Here is a 19,320-nt window from a genome sequence, read left to right as displayed (position 1 = left end):
CCTGTAATGTGACTGGATTTTTTTTTTTGGTACCAGAGATGGAAATCAAGTTTGCTTAATCACTGACCCACATCCTAGCTATTTTCTATATTTTACTTAGAGATAGTGTCTGGCTGAGTTGCTTAGCACCTTATTTTTGCTGAGGCTGGCTTTGCTTTCACATTCTTTCTGCTGGAGACATTTGAGCTGCTGGGATTACAGGCATGCACCACCGCTCTGGGATATGACTAGGAGTTTTTACTAGTAGAAAGTGGGCTTGTCCTTTGTAAGGTTTCCAGTTGACTTTTCTAACTTTGGCTGTCACAGCAGGCACGAGCAAGTCTCAACACACCAGGCCTATACCCACTCTTCAAAGTTGCTGTTGAGCCAAGTCACATCTTACAAAGGAAGTGGGATTAGAAGTGGGCAGTGGGGGAAATTGCTAAGGAATAGGACTTGCCTGTGTCCCTCCAGGGATTTGATAGAAAGTATAGTTGTGCCAGCCATGCTCTCTCCAGATGCCACAGCCATTCTGTAAAGGTGACACAACCAGAAGCAGTCAGGGCTGGGCCAGCCTGCTTGTGCTAATAGAACATCCACACAGACAATGGCCTGGAATGGACCCCACACTCCCCAACCTTCAGTTCCATAGGCTCACTTATCTCAGGCCTCTCTCTTTGGCTGCTTTTTTGCTATGATTTTTAAGTTGAATTGAACCCCAGTTTACATTCGCCCTAATTGGCTTCAGATAAGGGTGATGTGACTGCCTAAACTAGTTTCTTACAGGTCAAACTATCACTCAGTACTTGAAGCCATAACTTTATTGAAATTAAATTAATATGTAGGAGTAGCAAAGGCCAAGCAACAGAAAGGACACTGCCTTCTTCAGTAAAACTGATATTAATAAGACCAATTTCAAACTAACAAAGGTATTACTTAGTTTTCAAGATGGAATTTCTAGGGAAGCAAGACTAATTTAAAATGAATAAAATTTCTCCAACTCCTTAATTTATGAATTACAAGTCTAGAATATCAGAAAATATTTTATTCATTATGGTCTAATTAACTCTAATGGCAAAGGCTAACTTCAGTGTTCTTCCATATTGTTTAAATTGTTTAAAGTTTCTTAGGAAATCAAATCCAACGGAAATCGACAAACTCTTTAGACCACTCCTAAAATGTCTCATTTTCCAAGTGCCCACCCTAGGAAAGAAGGAGAGGAAACAGTTGCATTTTATCCAGAGGTACATTAGATTTTTACCACTCCCCCGCACACACACACAAAAAAAAACCTGTCCTTACATCCATCAACCTCAAGTGGATAAGTGTCATCACAGTGATTTTTATCAGCTTTTTTTCTTTGACCCCCCTCCTGTCTATTTGCTTGTGTGTCCAAAATACTTGTTTCAAATTATAGAATAATCATGATTTGACCACAGCACTGCACATCTGAAAATCCAGATATGTTAGCTTAAAAGGTTACATGATCAGTCTATGTATGAGTATTGTGTTTATTTGAATAAAATTGAAAAGAACAACCCCAAAATAAAACAAAACATAGATTTGTAAATGAGTCTGACATGTTTAGAAAATAGTTTGTTATTTCTGACAGTTGCTATTGCTCTTTCCTAAAATGACTATAAATGTATATCTAATGAGGTTCAACAATGAAGCTAGACCTCCACATGTGGGGACTTCAGAGTCTAAATAAAATAAGGCCCTTGAACTTTCTAATACAGCTAAATGATTCACAATTCTGAATTACAGGAGTGCCTGGGAAGTTTTTGAAAAAAATAACTGTATATATGGTTTATAAATTTCAGAAGTTTTAAAGTACCTTTATGTATATTATTGTAGGAAAATATATTTTTGTTTTTAAATAAAATAATAAAGTTATAAAAGTAAAGAAAATAGACTCAGTCAAAGATCAAATGCTTTCTCTCATATGATAAAGCTAGAGAGAGATAAAATTCAAAATGAGGAATCCAGGGAAGTAGAAGAGAGTTCAGTGGAGGAGAGGAAGAGAATTGAGGGGAACATTGAAGGCACATGAAATGTGAGGAACTGCAGGATGAAATTGACCAAATTATGTTAAGTACATATATGAATATACTAGAGTAAATTCAACCTTTATGTGTATCTATGAAATACCAAACAAAACCCAAAAAGTCATAAGGGAAAAAAGCAGATAGAGGCAGGGGAGCAGGAGAAAGGAGGAAAGGAGGAGGAGGAGGGAAGAACTGGGGATAATAATACAGTAAACTATATTAAATGCAAGTATGAATATGTCAAAATAAATCACACTATTATGTATAACTCTAATGCATTAATAAAAACAGAAGAGGCTGGGCCTGTAGCTCAGTAAAAGAGTACTTGCCTAGCATGTGTGAAGCACTAGGTTTGATTCTTAGCACCACATTAAAAATAAATAACTGAATTTTAAAAAGGCATGGTGTCCATCTACAACTACAAAAGTTTTAATTAAACAAAATAAAAAATCATTAATGAAAAGGAAGTAATCACAAAAAAGTGTAAGTAAAATCCTGGTTTAAAATTATTCAGTTAGAATGGAGATGTGGAAACATTCATTTGTTTGCATGCAAATATCTGAATTTTGAAAAACTTGCTATAGATGAAATGAGACTCTAGCATACAGAATTTCAGAGTTTGGCTCACATATTCAGTCCTTTCCAACTCAAATAAATATGTGAGTATGATCTGGGATGGGAATAATTCACAGTGAACTTAGCCACTTAGAATCTTTTGCAATTCTGGTGGTTATAATTATTTGTGGTTTAAACAAAGATATCCAGAGAAAGGAGTAGAGAGCAATGAAAAATGATACAAAAATGAGTAACAATGCAATTTTATGGAGAAAGATGAGATTTAGAGAGTTGTGGAATAACAAGAAAGGAGAAGAAGCCATTGGAGTAAGAGACTAATAGGCTGTAGTAGAATCTAGTTATTGATATTTTATGAAAAAACATGAAAAATTAAAAGAAACATAGCCATTTTCCATCCACCTTATATTCCCCAATTACTAAATGTGGGTTTTATTCAAGCATAAATGGGATGTTTTTGAATATTAAGATAGGCGTTTCTAAGTTAATTTTCATAAAACCAACATCTTAGTTCAGACTGCATTCCAGTTTTATGCTGTTCAAGAGAAGAATAAACTTCTGTTCATCTAACAGAAGCAAGTGTGTAGTGTGGGGGGATCCTATATGGGATCCATTGAGTTTGAACACTGAATTTTCAGAGGTTTCTGGGGGTGAATGCATTCAGATTAAGAGATTGACACTGGTATTTGAGGCAGAGTATTTATTGTAAATGAGAGATACATATAGAAACTTTCCAGTAATAAAGAAGACAGAACTCTCTTTTATCAGAAAACAATATCATAAGAAGTTATGTAAAGACTTAGTTAAACAAAATACAAAACAAAAACACTACAAGGTGTTAGGCTCAACATCATCATATCCAGGGTCTTCTTATCTCAAGACCAATAAGGATGCTGCCTCTTCCATGTTAGAATTGTCAGCTTCTTTGAGAGACTGCAGAGAGATGCCTGAAACAGTAAGAGAATCCTGGTTTCAGTGATGACACAAATGAAAGTCCAGAGTCCTCTTGCAGAATGAAAAGACTAGTAGAGTGGCTTCAAAATATATATGGGGATCCAGGACTTTTCTGGAAGGAGTGATAGAGCTATATCTTATTGACTATGTCCTGTGTAAATGTCTTGATTTCAACAATGTGAAGGAGGATGGGTTAAAAATGGTGAGGAGTGGCAAAGAGATGTGAGTGCTCTCTTGCACACCAGGCTGGTCTGATTCCTTAAGCACTCCAGGCAGAAGATGAACTCTCTCAATTTCTCTGTACCTCAATAACATACCACACTTTCCTTCACAGTATTCATGATAACAATTTGGGTACTTTGGAAGATGACAAAGAAGGGCAGTTTAATTGAATTGAATAGTTTCATTTTCCCATGGACCACATGACCATGCACAAGTGGAAAGCCCACTTCTAAAATATGACACCATATGTTATTTCAAACAATAAGAGAATTATTCTTCTAGCATAGGAATTTTCAATATCTACACTTAAGGCTATTTTGCATTATGGATTAAAGTGGGAAATGTTAATGAAAATAATTGGTTATGTGCTTCCTTAATAATATTTTTTACAGAGGTTGGTTCAGCATATGTGAATCAGTAAGTGTAATTTATCACATAAATGAATTTAGAACATAAATTTTATAATCAACTCAATAGATGCATAAAAAGATTCATCAACAAAATTTAGCATCCATTCATGTTAAAATCTCTGAAGACACTAGGGATAGGAGAAAATTATCTCAATCTTCTCAAGGGTATACATGACAAACCCAACATCACATCAAAATGAATGGTAAGAAAATAAAAGCATTTCCTCTAATACTCTAGAGTAGGATAAAGATTCATACTCTCACCATTCCTATTCTATATAGTTTTTGTAATGTTAGCTATGTCAAATAGACAGAGGAAGAAATTAAAGGGATACAATAAGAAAAAGAAGTCAAATTATGTCCATTTGCAGATGCTATGATTCTATATATAGAATTTTCAACAGAAGAGTTTAGAGCTGATAAATAAATACATCAATGTAGCAGAAAACAGGATCACCATACAAAAATTAATAGTTTTGCTATATGCCAATAGTAAACCTAACAAAAAATGAAGAAAAGTATTCCACTGAAAATAACCTAAAACAGAGCTGGGCTTGTGGTTCATTGGTGAATGCATGCCTAGCATGTGTGAGGCCCACCTGGGTTTGATCCTTAGCACCATATATAAATAAGTAAAATAAATGTATTGTGTCCAACTACAACTAAAAAATAAAATATTAAAAAGTAACCTCAAGCAAAAACAAAAACAAGCAAACAAACAAACCAGAAAAAATAAACAATTAAAAAATAAACAAATAAACATAGCTGGGAAGTTGAAAGACCTCTAAAATAAAACTATAGATCACTGAAGAAAGAATTTAAAGAAGACTATAGAAGATGGAAAGGCATCTGTTGTTCTTCAATAAGTGATTTAATATTGATAAAATGATTATACAACCAAAAGCAATCTATAATTTCAATCAGTTCCGATAAAAATATGAATGACTTTCTTCACAGAACTAGAAAAATCAGTCCTAAAATTCATATGAAAGAATAAAAGATTCAGAGTAGCTAAAGGACTACTGAGCAAGAAGAACAAGGCTGAGGCATCACAACTACCATGCTCAAATCATGCTTCAGAGTTCTAGTAACAGAAATAGAATGGCATTTTTATAAAAAGCAACATTAAAGTCAATGGAATAGAGGACACGGAGATAAACCCACACAGATATGTGATTCTTGACAAAAACAGTAAAAACACACATTGGAGAAAAAATTGATGCTATGGTTTGGAAGTGAATTATCTTCCAAAAGCTCATGTGTGAGACAACACAAGAGGAGAAACCATTGGATTATAAGAGTCTTAATGCAATCATTGCATTATTCCCCTGATGGAGATTAACTGAGTGGTAACTGAAGGCTAGTGGGATGTGGGTTGAGTGGGTAGGTTCCTGAAGGCATGTCCTTGGGGTATATATTGTGTATCTGGAGAGTGGAGTCTGTCTCTTCTTTCTGATCACCATGCAGGCTGCTTCCTTCTGCCACACTCTTCCACCATGATGTTCAGTCACACCTCTAGCCCCAGTGAATGGAGCCTGCTATCTATAAATAGAGACCTCTGAAACCCATGAGCCCCTGAATAAACCATTTTTTTTCTCTACAATTGTGCTGGTTGGGTCTCTTAGTCACAGCAGTGAAAAAACTGACTAAATGGTCTTTTTAACAAATGGAAAAACAGGATATCCATATGTAGAAGAATGAAAGGAGCTCCCTCTGTCTCACCTGCATAAACATCACCTAAAATGGATCAGAGGCCTAGTAATTAGACAAGAATCTTTACAATTGCTAGAAAACATAGGGCCAACTCTCCAATACAAAGGCACAAACAGTGACTACCTTAATAAAACTTCCAAAGCTCAAGAAATGAAACCAAGACTCAATTGGGGCAGCTTCAAATTTTAAAACTTCAAACAGCAAAGGAAACAAGATGTTGAAAATAGAGCCTGAAGAATGGGAGAAACTCTTGCCACATATTCTTCTGACAGAGGATTCATATCCAGAATATGCAAACATCAAAATAACTCAAATAACCCAGTCAGTCAATGGGCAAGTGATCTAAAAAGATATTTCTCAGAAGATGACATGAAAATGGCCAACAAATATATGAAAAAAAACTATTCAAAATTCTTAACAATAAAGGAAATGAAATAAAAGTGAGGTTTCATCTCAACTCAGTTAGAATTATAAGATTCAAGATAAATAACAATAATTGCCTTGTTTTAAATTATTGTGAATTGAATAGTTTTCCTGATTTTAGTCTCAGTAGATTCATTATTGGAATATTGAAAAGGTATTGATTTTTTAAAAAAATATTTACTCTTTTAGTTGTAGTTGGACACAATACCTTTATTTTATTTGTTTATTGTATGTGATACTGAGATTGAAACCTGGGCCTTGAATGAGCTATGTGAGTGCTCTGCTGCTGAGACACAATCCCAGCCTGAAAAGGTATTGATTTTTGAATGCTAATTTTGTATTCTATTTTCCTGATTTTGTATATAAGTTTTAGAATTCTGCTGATGGAGATGTTTCAGTATACTACACACAGGATCCTTTCTTCAGGAAACAGATAATTTGACCTCTTTTCATATTTGTATCTCCTTAATTTCATCTCTTGTCTGATTGCTCTGCCTTTAGTTTCAATAACTATATTGACCAGGAGTGGTGAGAGTGAACATCCTTTTCTTGTTCCTGATTTCAGAGAAACAAGTTTTTCTTCATTCAATAGGAAGTTGGTTTTGTATTTGCTATACATAGCCTTTAAATGTTGAGGTAAGTTCATTCTATCCCTAATTTCTTCATAAGTTTTAACATGAATGGGAGCTAAAATTTATCAAATGTTTTTTTTCTTTATCTATTGAACAGAGGTCAACTAAAATGAATCAATGACCTTGGAATTAGACCAGAAACTTTGTGATTGACAGAAGAATATAGGCTTACTATTCCAACATATTGGCACAGGCACCTTATCAAGACCCTGAAAGCTCAAGAAATAAAACTAAGAATCAACAAGTGGGATGGTATCACTTAAAATATTTCTGCACAGCAAAGGAAATAAAATAATGAATAGAGAGCCTATAAAATAGAAGAAAATATTTGCCAGCTATTCTTTCGACAGAGTATTAATATCCAGAATATATAAACATTTCAAAAAGTTAATACCTAAGAAGCACTTAATCTAATTAATAAATGGACAGTAAAGCTAAACAGGTATTTTTCAAAAGAAGTAATACAAATGACCAAGAAATATATGAAAAGCTGCTTAACATCTATACCAATCAAGGGAATGCAGATCAAAACTAAATTTTTATGTCACCAGGCCCCTTTCAGAATCAAGAATAATATATATATATATAAACGCTGGAGTGGATGTGGGGGAAATACTCATTCATTTTTGGTGGCACTGCAAATTAATACAGCCACTTTGGAAAATAGTATAAAGAGTTCTCAAAAGACTAGGAATAAACAACTTCATGACTATGTCACTCCTTGGTTTTATCCAAAGAACTAAATTAAAGATACTGGCATGATATTGGCATATCAGTGTTGATGGAAGCACAATTTACAATAGCCAAGTTATGGAAACAGCCTGGGTGCCTGTCAGCTGATGAATGCATATAGAGAATGTGGGAAAATTTTACTCAGCCATAAAGGAGAATTAAATTATGGTATTTGCATATAAACAGCCAGAACTGGAGAACATCATACTAAGGAAAATATACCAAACTCAAAAAGTTAAAAATTGAATTTCCACTCTTATATGCAGAAGTTGGAGCAAAATAAGGCATGAAGGGGAAAAAGGGGTGGAATTCTGAATTAAAATTGACTCATGAAAGAAAAAGAGAGATCAGTGGAAGAGAATAAGGGGGTTGATGCGAAGGGAGAAAGGATGAGAAAAAGGAGGAACTGTAGAATGAAATCAACTAAATTATGTTAAACATAAATATACCATGTTAAAATATATGTGTGTATGTATATATAATTGTAGATATATATCACTAATTTATTTAAAAAACTATAAATTAACAGAAAGGAGGTAAGTAAAGAAAGAGGAACAGAAGAAGGGAGAGGAAAAAAGTGGAATACGGGGAATAAAAATGGAGAAAACATATTGTGGGTGTATAAATAGTTCAAAATGAACACTACTATTATGGAGAAATATAATGCACTGATAAAAATTGAAGAATTCAATAAATAAATGTTGGTGAGGATGTGGGGATAAAGAAATTCACACACATTCATGGTGATATTGTAAATTAGTATGACAACTTTGGAAAGCAGTATGAACATTGTTTAAAAGAGTAGGGATGCAGCTACCATATGACCCTCCTATTCTACTTGTTGATATGTATCAAAGAGCTGAAATCAGCATAAAACCATGATACAGGTATATCAGTGTTTATAATAGTTGACTTTATAGTGACCTAATTATGAAACCAGCCTAGGTGTCTCCTAATAAATTAATGAATAAAAAATTATGCACACACACACACACACACAAAATACCCACAAACACACATAATAGACTTCTATTCAGTCATTAAGAAAAATTAAATTATATCATTTGCTGGTAAATTGGTAGAACTGGAGAAAATCATGGAACTGGAGAAAATAAAGCCAGATTCAGGATGATAATAGTTGAAACTTTTCTCTCATATGAAGAATCTACATAGAAGTAAGAAATAAAAAGAGAGATTATGAAAATAGAAACAATAACAGTGTATTAGAAGGTGGTTGAGAGGAGACACGATAGGGAGAAATGGAGAGGATCTCTGAAATGAAATTCTCTATCTTATGCTCTCTGTGAGCTTGAATATATCACAATGAATTTTACTTTTATGTATGAATGTAATGTTTTCACTACAAAAACAATAAATACATAGAAGGCAGACCTGTTGATAAAGAGAAGACAATCAGGGGGAAGGAAGAGGGAAAGGGGAAGCACTGGATATTTAATAGGAGCAAATGATGCTATATGTATTTATGAATATGTAAAAATTAATGCCACTATTATGAATAATTATATTGCAATAATTAAAATACTAAAATGCTCTCCAAATTACTTCTCACATATTTAATGACAACCATACTTGATGTTCAAACAGAGGTCTTTGTTTGCTTTGTGAAGAGTGGAACAAAGCCACAAAGTCTCTGCAGCTCATAAAGATATGTCTCAATCCCAAGGGCATTGTGTGCAGACAGAAGACACAATATATACCTCCCTTCAGAAGAAATAAAATACCTTCAATAAACAGAAAAAGGAAATAGATGACATGATCTTGGTTTACAAGGCTACTTAGAGTCTTGTAGCAAAGGACAACTGATCATTGAAATGTCCAAATCCATCTTTTCCATGATAATAATGCAAGACCACTGGAGACATAGTTATCCACTTACCTGACTGAGAACACCTGGCACCACCTCCCTCTTCTGGGAAAAAATTCTTCTCCTTCATTCCAAAGCAAGAAGGAATTTCAGGAACAGGTAACTCTTCAACATCATCATAACCACTGCTTCTTGCAACTGCATTCTGTCCTCCAGGTTCTGAAAACAGGGAATAAGGAGGAAGAGAAAGATATTTCTTAGTCTTGGTGATGTCTTCAGTCTGTTGTAATGAAGAGATTCTATGAGATTCTCATAGCTGAGAAATATAGGTACCATATTCCAAGGCTGTCCCAAAGGCATACATTTGATGTCCATATTCTTAGATCATGTAAATCATCTAAATATTTCAATGTATGAAATTCAATAATATTTTACTAACATGTCATGCCAAAAAAAAAATCAATAAAACTTATGGTGTAAGTTTGATGCACTCTTTTCAGGCATATGATAAAGGGGTGAAAAATATGTACATATAAGATATTGAGGGTGATTTCATCAGGCCTAAGGAGAACCCAGGCTTTTCATATGGTCTCTGAGGCAATGGAGATACAGAAGAGAATCCTGGATTTCTCTCTCACACAGATAGGCTATTCTACCAATTTGAATCCCAGAAGGATTCCTAGTGCTTTGCTGTCCTTAAGATTTAATTTTAAAGAGCACTCCTGCACATGTCTCATCCTAGGAACTCTCCATTTTTACCACTTGGGGAAGGTCCATGATGTCCTCCTTTCTTAGGTCATTTTAGAGAAGGTCCTCCAATGATTGATAAGTACAGGCATCACACACACTCCTTGTGTGCTAGTGATTATGAAGGTCATTTTTTGTCTTCATATTCCATAAACCACAAAATATTCCATACATCCCTGTATTTCAGGTCAAATCCATATGATCTCTTTCACCATAGAATTTGTGAGATTACCAAGTTCAAATGTTCTTTTTAAAGTTATGGCCTTAGATTTTATAATGATATATTTGAGATGTGTCTGTGACCATATGGAGGTATCTATGGAAACCAACAGATTAGAATCTCATCTTTCCATTTCTGTATGAAAGGGAAAGTTCTTCTCAGAGAATAGCCTCCTGCTCACTCCTACCATCCAGGGGAAGACTTGTCTCTACTACCTGGGGCAGGTTCAGGGTCTCCATTCTCCTCACTGTTCCCTGTGTAATAGGGTAGCTTAGTTGCTGAGCCACCATCAGATATGGTTCCTAGTAGGGAGAAAATATCATATATAAACACAGTAGGAGGTCCAATGTCATGGTTCAGAAAAAATTCTGAAGCTTCATCCTTGTAGAGAGAGGGCTTAGAGCTCCTGCCTTTGAAGGATGCTGATAATTGTTTTAGTGGTCCAGGAACATTCCTGAAAGATCTTGTTCTAAATAGTTGGTCCTCAGGTTGGTGGTATTTGAAAAGGTAGAACCTTTAAGGTGTGAGAACTAGTGGAAAGCATGAAGTTGTTGGGTGCATCCTCTTGAAAAGTATTGTAGGATGCTAATATCTTCTTCTTTCTCTTAATATTCTGGTCACTGTGAAGTGAGCATCTTTGCTCCACCACATGCTCCCAGCATGATAGGCTGCCTTGCACACGCCAAAAGAACTAAAACATCTGACAATGGAAGTCAAATCAAACTTTATTCTTTATAATTTGATTATCTCAGGCATTTTATTTCAGTAATAGAAAGCTACCAAATATGACATGTGATGTTGGGTTAGTTATGTAATCTTTGCTTATTGAAGATTCCCACACTGAGCAGACTCATGCAAACAAAGGAGTCTAAGGAACACACCTGGGCTGTTCAGCAGACTCTCCTTCTCTGGACTTATGGGGTAATCTATCTCCTGGTACAGGACCTCATCAATAGCATCTTCAAATGTGGATAAGGCTATGGAAAGCAGAATGAGTTCAGACATTGATCCTGGAAGTCTTTCCATTACCAATAGACCATGGGATATAACTATATTTCTGTCCACCCCGGATCTTAAACCCAGTCTCCACATAGTACTGCCCACATAGAAAATCATCCTATTTGAGTGCTCTATTTTTTAACTCAGGACGAATTCATGCCTTTTAAGTCTCCAAGTCCATGGTAGAGAAGGCAGTTTTTCATATAAGGAGAACAAGACTAAAATGTGTACTTAAAAAACAATTGGCCCAATATTCTCATGCATAATTTCAGGTCACAGAACTCCCAGGTCCCACTTTGGTGCTGTGTTCTCCATCTGAGCAGCTGAGTTCCCAGGATGATGAGAACAAGAAAGAGAAGGGCTCCCAGGATCATGCAGAGGATCCCGGGTAAGGAGAAGATGACAGGGACAGGAGCTGAGTGTGAATTGGTTCCTGAAGAAGAAAAAGTGCCATGAGTCTTTAGAGAGGACCATAAGCTCAGGAGAACCCAATTATCACTTGAGTCCTCAGGACCATAAAGTCCCTAGCTCAGACATTATATATATCTCAGGATATTACCACCCTAGATCCTGCTCTGGGCTGTGTCAACTATCTTCTGAGTCTGGTTTTAAGGGATTTCTATAAATTTAAGGCAGGTGAGGCAGTGGAGCTCCCTGAGTGTTACAATTTAACACAAATGATGGCTTCTTCTAACACCTGATCATCAGGCCTACTGTAATATGACCAGAGCATTGTAGACTCCATAGTGCAGAACTCTGAAAATCTGCTTATCTCTTCCATTACCGGGTTCAGAGGAAAAAACAAACAAATAAAGAAAAAAACACTTACTTCTCTGGGTGGGGAGAGTTGTTGTCCTTTCACCTGGGGATAAGAGAAGGAAAAAACACTGCACTGTTTTGGTCTGGGAATGTCTCTGGGTCCCACCCCCAACCATTGGCACATAGTTCTATCCCAGATGCCAGGAGATTGGGCACAGCCTTCCAGAGCCAGGGCTCAGGGCAGCAGGGCAGCCTGGGAAGCCCTTTGGATGCAAACACACTCCTTCAACCCTGGCCCCCCTCCTGGTCCTGCTACTCACCAGAGCACCTCACACCAGCGTCCTCCTCATGCTTGCAGTCACTCTGTCCCCAGGGTGCTGCAGCACAGGCCCACAGGGAGGGCTCCCTGCCCCTGCACTGCACCTCATCCAGCCAGATGCTTCCATTTCCAGGGCCAAATGCAGCCTTCCCTGGGGCTTCCAGGGCAGAGCCACAGCCCAGCTGCTGACACACCACCTCAGCCTCTGCCAGGCTCCAGGAGTCATCACACACAGTGCCCCAGGCGCCTTCATGCCAAACCTCCACTCGCCCTGAGCACTCGCTGTCTCCTCCCCTGAGTTGGAGCTTCTCTTTGTCTGAAAAGGCAGCAGCACCTCACTTACTCCCTGGTGGGAGCAAAGGAGCCCCTGGAAGCCATGGGGAAGGTGGGAGGGGATGAGGTACCTGTGCAGGGTGCAGTGGCTGGACAGCTCTTGGGTCTGTTTCCTACAGGAGCAGACAGTGGAGGAAGCACTAGTAAGTGACAGCTGGGGAGATCCTGCCCCCAGACAAGGCTCTCTAAGTGCCTAGGTTCAGTTCAGGTAACAGGTGGAGATAAGGTGCTTCAGAAGTAGTCTATAAGACTGAGTTACTGAGACATTCATTCTCTATAGCATATTCCTATCAGTAGCTGAAATTATTTTTATCAATTTACCTGTTTTAAATGCCTACTATGTGAAAAAAATACAAACATGATAATGCACATTCTCTTGTATGTATATGAAAACACACTCAGTCACATGTTACCAAGAAAGAAAACTCCTCTGGAAAGGAGCATTGCCTCATTCCCTCTGTTCCTGCTAATAGGACAATGCCTGGCATGTTGAGTGCATTCCTTAGAAACATATATGGGTGATTTTCAACAAATGCTATGAACATTGGCTTGATAAATATTTAATGATTAAGTAAATAGATGAGTAAGATGTGCAGAAAAATAGTTTTTGAATTCTTTCAAATCCCAAAGGCAATGAAAGAAATGTAAATTAATGTCAACGGTTTTTGGTAGTAAATATTAGGCATTTAAAACATAAATACTGAGTAATCCCCATAATAAGTTGTACTCTATATATCTCATATTGTTAATGAAAAATTAGAGGTAATGCAGAATCAAGCAAAACAAAACAAAAGAACACATATAAATGCAAATTAATATGGAAAAACACACATGTCACTAGTCCTAAAACAGCTTCGTGGATATACATTATCCTCCTTATTCTGTCAACCTCCTACACTATACTGAGAACTTCTCTAGATGATGGCAGGACCTGTCTTGGGTGGTTGCTCACTTCAGGATTGGGTGTCTATTTCTCAATATGTGGAGTCTATTGTAAGAAAAAACATTATTGGTATCTAATCTTATTATTTATTATCACTTCAGACTCTACAGGAAAAATTTAAAAAATAAGGTGAAGAAAGGGAGAAAAGGGGAAAGAGTAAGCAATTGCTTTTGAAATGTTTACCACCATTTATTATCTCATCCTTTCTGGATTTTAGGCAGTTCCTAGCATAGGTTTATGAGCTTTGTTCCTTTTTAGATTTTTGAGCTTCTTTATGTTATTTGACTTTAGTTTAATGGTCAAGTTATAAAAACAATCCCAGTGTTTTCTATTAAGATATGAAATACTGTTTGAAAACAATTGCTCCCACAAGGTAATATGAGAGTATCTGTTCAAAAAATAGATATCCTGTGATCTTTCCACCATGGGCAGTCATCTTGTCGTCATAACCTACTAGTATGTAGTGTTACATGTGCAAGGATATTTATTACAATATTGTTTTTAGAAGGGAAAAATTAAAAAAAACAATTATAAATAATAGCAAAAATTATTATGCAAGCTCCAGTACTTATCTCTTAAGAATGTAACATTGTGGAGTTGTTTTACAGAAGAGTGAGCACTACTTGTGGAACATCAATAATATATTGTTAAGAAAGCCAATGTAACAATAGTAAATATGATACGACCCCAACATTGTAAAACTAAATAAAAAGACACCATAAGATAAATGCTATTATCACTAATATTAGTTTAGATAAAATTCCATGAAAATGGAGAATTAGGAAAAGAGAAACTATCAGTCTATTAATTCTATTTACATCAGAGGAATATGAATAGACAAGTGGTTATGCAATGTCACTAATGTATCTTTATATTTTAATGTTTTCCTTGATTTCAACGAGTAATTAGAGTTTTGGTAATTCAGTGTAACTGAAAACATATTATTTAATTCTATACCAAAAATGAACTAGAGGGAAGAATGTCAATCCCCTAGGGTCAAATATTTGCCATCCTGTGAAGAGAGCAAAAAATATAACACAGCATAAGAGAAGGTGGGGTGGAAATCCCTTTATGTCTCCAGTGCTCTTTGCCCAGAGAGACAACATCACTCATCCCCTTGGGTTCCTTGCATGGTGAGGTTCTTTAGAGTTGCTTAAACTTAGAGTGAACCCAAACCCAACCAGTAGTAATCTGAACCCATGAGTCACATCCTTGAACCCTGAAATGGCTTACAGTCTCCTCCCTCTTCCATGGGGAAGTCCTTCAAAGTCTGAGAAAAACAATGTGTTCACTCTTCCCAGCATTTCTGCAAATTATGATAATTACAAACTGCTGTGCCATGGTTTCAAGTTGTTTCTGCATTTGGGAGCCACAGAGAAATTTGCCAGTGTCACATCTAAAGGCAGCTCACCTGTGACACAGGAACACATTAATCAACTTGGTAATCAAATGTGCATATTTCCAGCATTAAACAGACAATATGTTATAGAAGACAAAAACCACTGAAGATTGTTGGAAGAGTCCAAGCAATAAGTGATCTTTCCTGAACCAAGATGAGGGTGGGAAGGAAAGACTAGAAGGAACTAATTCCATGGTTTCTGGTACAGACATAGAACTTACTACTACATTGGAACTGGAGGGAGAGTGAAATGGAGATGTGAATGTAGATCGAGAATAAGTAACTGAGCAACAACAGTGGCATTAACTGGGATGGGGATTAGAAAAGGGAGAAAAGGGTAGAGGCAGATTAAAGGGGTGAAATAAAATACTCTACTTTGAAAACAAATTTGGGTTGTCCATTATACACTCAAGTGATGGTCCAGTAGCAATGAAATACATGAGATTGGATTTAAGGTCAGAGATCAGATATGGACTTTATACTGGGAGCTATCAGTGAAATAGTATCATCTAAGGCCTGGACCCCAATGAGATTAGTGAAGGAAAGAGCTAAGGAAGAATAGAGAGTCTAAAATTTAGATATTGAATGAAGAAGTTGCAAGAATAATAATCAGTAAATTAGAGTGACCATGAGGAGAAAACAAAAAAAAGAAGATAGACAGCTGAAGGTTTCTCTTTTTCCAGTGAATTTGTGTGAAGATTATCATTTGTATGTATCATGTGTTTAAATATCAATGAGTGGGAGAACAAGAAATTTGTAAGATATTATGTTAGAGACAGGGCAAGAGCACATGTGAGAGAAGCACACTACAATATGGGGCCAGTGTGAAGGATCCATCAGAGATTGGATCACAAATTCAAAGAGACTAGCAGGATAATTTCACATTATAACAAGATACAGTACTTGTCCATGATTCAGCAGTCCTTGCCTAGTCCAGTGCAGGCAGTGGAGTGTTAGGTAGTTGACTCAACTATTCCTCTCATTGACAGATAAAGAAGAAACCAGGGAATTGAGTGTACTTGAAGGGGGAGGATATTAATTGGGCATCATGCTGTCTAATCAGGGTAAGAAGAACATGTGAAATCCTGAGAAGATTGGAAGAATGAAAAACTGATAAGGGAAAACATTTGGAATATGCATGAGGATGAAATAGCTGGAAAAGAAGCATAATGAATATGTGCCACACGAAGAAGAGGCAACAGTCAGAGAAGGAATAATGCAAACAAGATCTCAAGCTGGACAGTTAGTGATGGTCAATAGTGTGGCCATCCAGGGATATGGGATGTAAGTGTAGTGTTTCCAAGAGAGAAAGTCAGGAATGGAGTCCAGTATGTTATCTCAGTTGTGTGCAAGTTTCCTGGCAGCACCAGGTACAGGCGACAGAGGAGCCTAGTGAGTCTGGGATTGCAGCATTCCTGGATGCTGGGAGCAACCTGGCTAAAGAGTGACACCAGTTGAAGTAGTAGTTGGCACTACTTCATGGAACAAATTTTAAGCACATGGACATGGAGAAAAAATAATATAAATTGTTGAAAATGACAATGGAAAGTAGGAATATTTTTATTCTAAGATTCGATCCAGAAATATTTTTTTGAAAGGGAAACACATTGCCTCCAGATGATAGATATCATTGTTTTCAGAGGACAGCCAGTTTTTTTTTTTATTGAAACATGAAACTGAAGCACACCTTGTAGATCTTAAGAAATTGGAAGACAATAGCCTACAATTTCTAACAGGTCCCATAGAATGTGTTCTGGGAAAGGGATGAAGTGGTTCATTTGCAGTAGCATATGGATGAAGGCTCAGAGGAGGCATATCAACATCTGGGACTGTGAGGAGATGAATTCAATAAGAAAATAAGGGGAGACAGGCCCCTCATCTCACTGCAATTCCCCATAATGTGGCAGACAAGAAGATTAACAGACAGCTTTTCAAGAGAATTGGTATTGGGACCATGGAGAGGAGTTGAATTCTTCTTATCCATCCAGATAATCAGGCATCACTCTCCCCAGCTTCTTTCTACTCTGCTCATGATGAAATTTTATCAGTACCTCAAGGTCACCAGACTTCTCACACCTCAGTATTTACACTGACCAAATGCTCATATTACTGTCTTCATTTGACATCTACTTCCTTCAGTGGTCTCAACCTAAATGTTATTTCTCTTTTCCTCAAATTTAACTATTTACATAGCACCTTCCACTCCTTTATGACACATTTATGGTTGGTATGTTTCATCAAGCTGGAGGGTAAACTTCATGAGGACATGGAGAGTATTTTCTTCTTGTCTCTCCTCCTTATGACTCAAATTAAATTGATAGATGAAATTCACTCAGTTACTTATAATCAACAATCTGAACTGAGAGTTTTTCTTACTGATGTAGATGGATTTTTGAGTAAAAGATAATCTACTAGTATTGGATACCCCAAGTTGTCCCTCACTCTCTAGACTGTATGGAGTGGATGAAGTGCTTACTCCTAACATTAATTTGCACATCTGGATTAAATGATCACCATGTACGTATAAACAGTTTGCTGAGTGGTTTAACCTTCATTACATGTGAAAAAATTTAAAAAAAACACTATGACAGGGCCTAGCAAGTGATTTATATATTTGGTGTCAAATTCCTCACTCTACTAAGGAAATAGAGAGTAATTATTATGGTGTAAGACTGCACTAGCCATTTGCTGACACAGTTTTTTAGAGGGTAAGTTCATGCTCAATTTAATACTTATGGCATTTTCCACATTAATGGCTGTCAGAACAGGTTTACTTAATTCTGTCATTGAAAGAAGATTGTAAATTGTAGATAAAATAATCTGTATTCAAATTTGTAACTTATAGACTTATTTAAAATTATTCTCTTGGCTTAAAAATATGATATTTATCTAACAACTTACAGAGTGAGGACACAGGAATAGGGAGTAAGTCACCTGAACACATGATATAAGCTTCCTCCTTTGCAGAGCAAGATCTCTGTTTCCAGGGGTCAGAAAGACACTGCCAGAGAGAGGTGTCTGTTTTCCTACACTGGATTCCATCCACCCAACGCGGTCTAGAACCTTCCCTTAGAGGAACAGAAGAGTTGAGAGTCCCAGTGTCCCCACAGCCAAGCTGTCTGCAGATCACGGACAAGGTCACAGCTTCCATGGGGCTGTGGCAGACACTGCCCCAGGTGTTGTTGTAGAAAACCTCCAGCCACCCAGCACACTCCTGGTCCTTGCTCACCAACCTGAGGGCCAGGAACTCTGAAACCAAGAGGAGGAAAACAGGACACAGTGAGTATTTAACACTTAGTGCTGCTTTTCTTTACCCCTACGTAGTGAGTGCTCCTTGCTAACTTTGCTGATGAAATGCCCACCAGGAGAAAGACAAAACTTCTATCCATTTAGCTGTTTTGATAACTTGTATGTATCTTCATAGTTCTATGACAATGCTGTAGTGGAAAATGTACAGGCAGGAACACTGAAGTGGGACTCTTGAAGGGAGGGAGTAAAAGCTACCTGACTAAATATTAGACAGACCCTGGGAAAGGGGAGATGGAAAATGATGTGGCATAACAGTGAAGTCCCAGATATGTCACTTCCTGATGCTGGAGCTTGCGAATAGGTTACTTTTTGAGGCAGAGGGGATTTGCAAACATGATCAGGATGAGGATTTTATAATGGTGCAATTTTTTTTAGATTATTTCGGATTAACCATGTCAGCTCATTCTAACCACATCCTTTGATCTGTATTCTTACAAGCAGACAATGTTTTCTGACCCTGGTCAAAGAGAAATGTGAAGATGAAAAAAATGGCCAGAAGTATGCAAGGTGGTTGAGTTCAATAAGGAAGGAAAATACATTTAATGCTGGAAAAGGAAAGGAAATGACTCTTCCCAGAGCCTTGGCTTAATGTAGCTCACTGACACATTGTTTATAGCTCAGGTGAACTGGGATCAGACCTGAGCTCATTTTGTTCTAAGACACTAACTCTGTGATAATGTATTATAGCAGCAATAGGAAACTAATACAGTGGGTCTCAGGATGTTGCACACACGGTAACTGAAGCATGAGGTCTGCAGTCAAATGGACACTGAAGAGAATG

General features: G+C 37.0%; 1 protein-coding gene across 1 annotated transcript in view; it reads right to left on the bottom strand.

Moving 5' to 3' along the window:
- Nucleotides 1-3,285: 3,285 nt before the first annotated feature.
- The window catches only part of LOC101963992 (antigen WC1.1), a 33,497-nt gene continuing 17,462 nt past the window's right edge, over nucleotides 3,286-19,320 (bottom strand). Inside the window, 8 exon segments of the mRNA XM_078015886.1 lie at nucleotides 3,286-3,547; nucleotides 9,584-9,730; nucleotides 11,360-11,455; nucleotides 11,773-11,910; nucleotides 12,307-12,339; nucleotides 12,557-12,871; nucleotides 12,960-13,001; nucleotides 18,165-18,479. Coding sequence (XP_077872012.1) covers nucleotides 3,429-3,547; nucleotides 9,584-9,730; nucleotides 11,360-11,455; nucleotides 11,773-11,910; nucleotides 12,307-12,339; nucleotides 12,557-12,871; nucleotides 12,960-13,001; nucleotides 18,165-18,479 — 1,205 coding nt within the window. The 3' untranslated portion in view covers nucleotides 3,286-3,428.

The sequence above is a fragment of the Ictidomys tridecemlineatus genome, chromosome 6 (genome assembly GCF_052094955.1).
Source record: "Ictidomys tridecemlineatus isolate mIctTri1 chromosome 6, mIctTri1.hap1, whole genome shotgun sequence".
NCBI lineage: Eukaryota > Metazoa > Chordata > Mammalia > Rodentia > Sciuridae > Ictidomys > Ictidomys tridecemlineatus.
The sequence above is the reverse complement of the archived record's forward strand: the minus strand, read 5'-3'. Positions and strand labels throughout refer to the sequence as shown.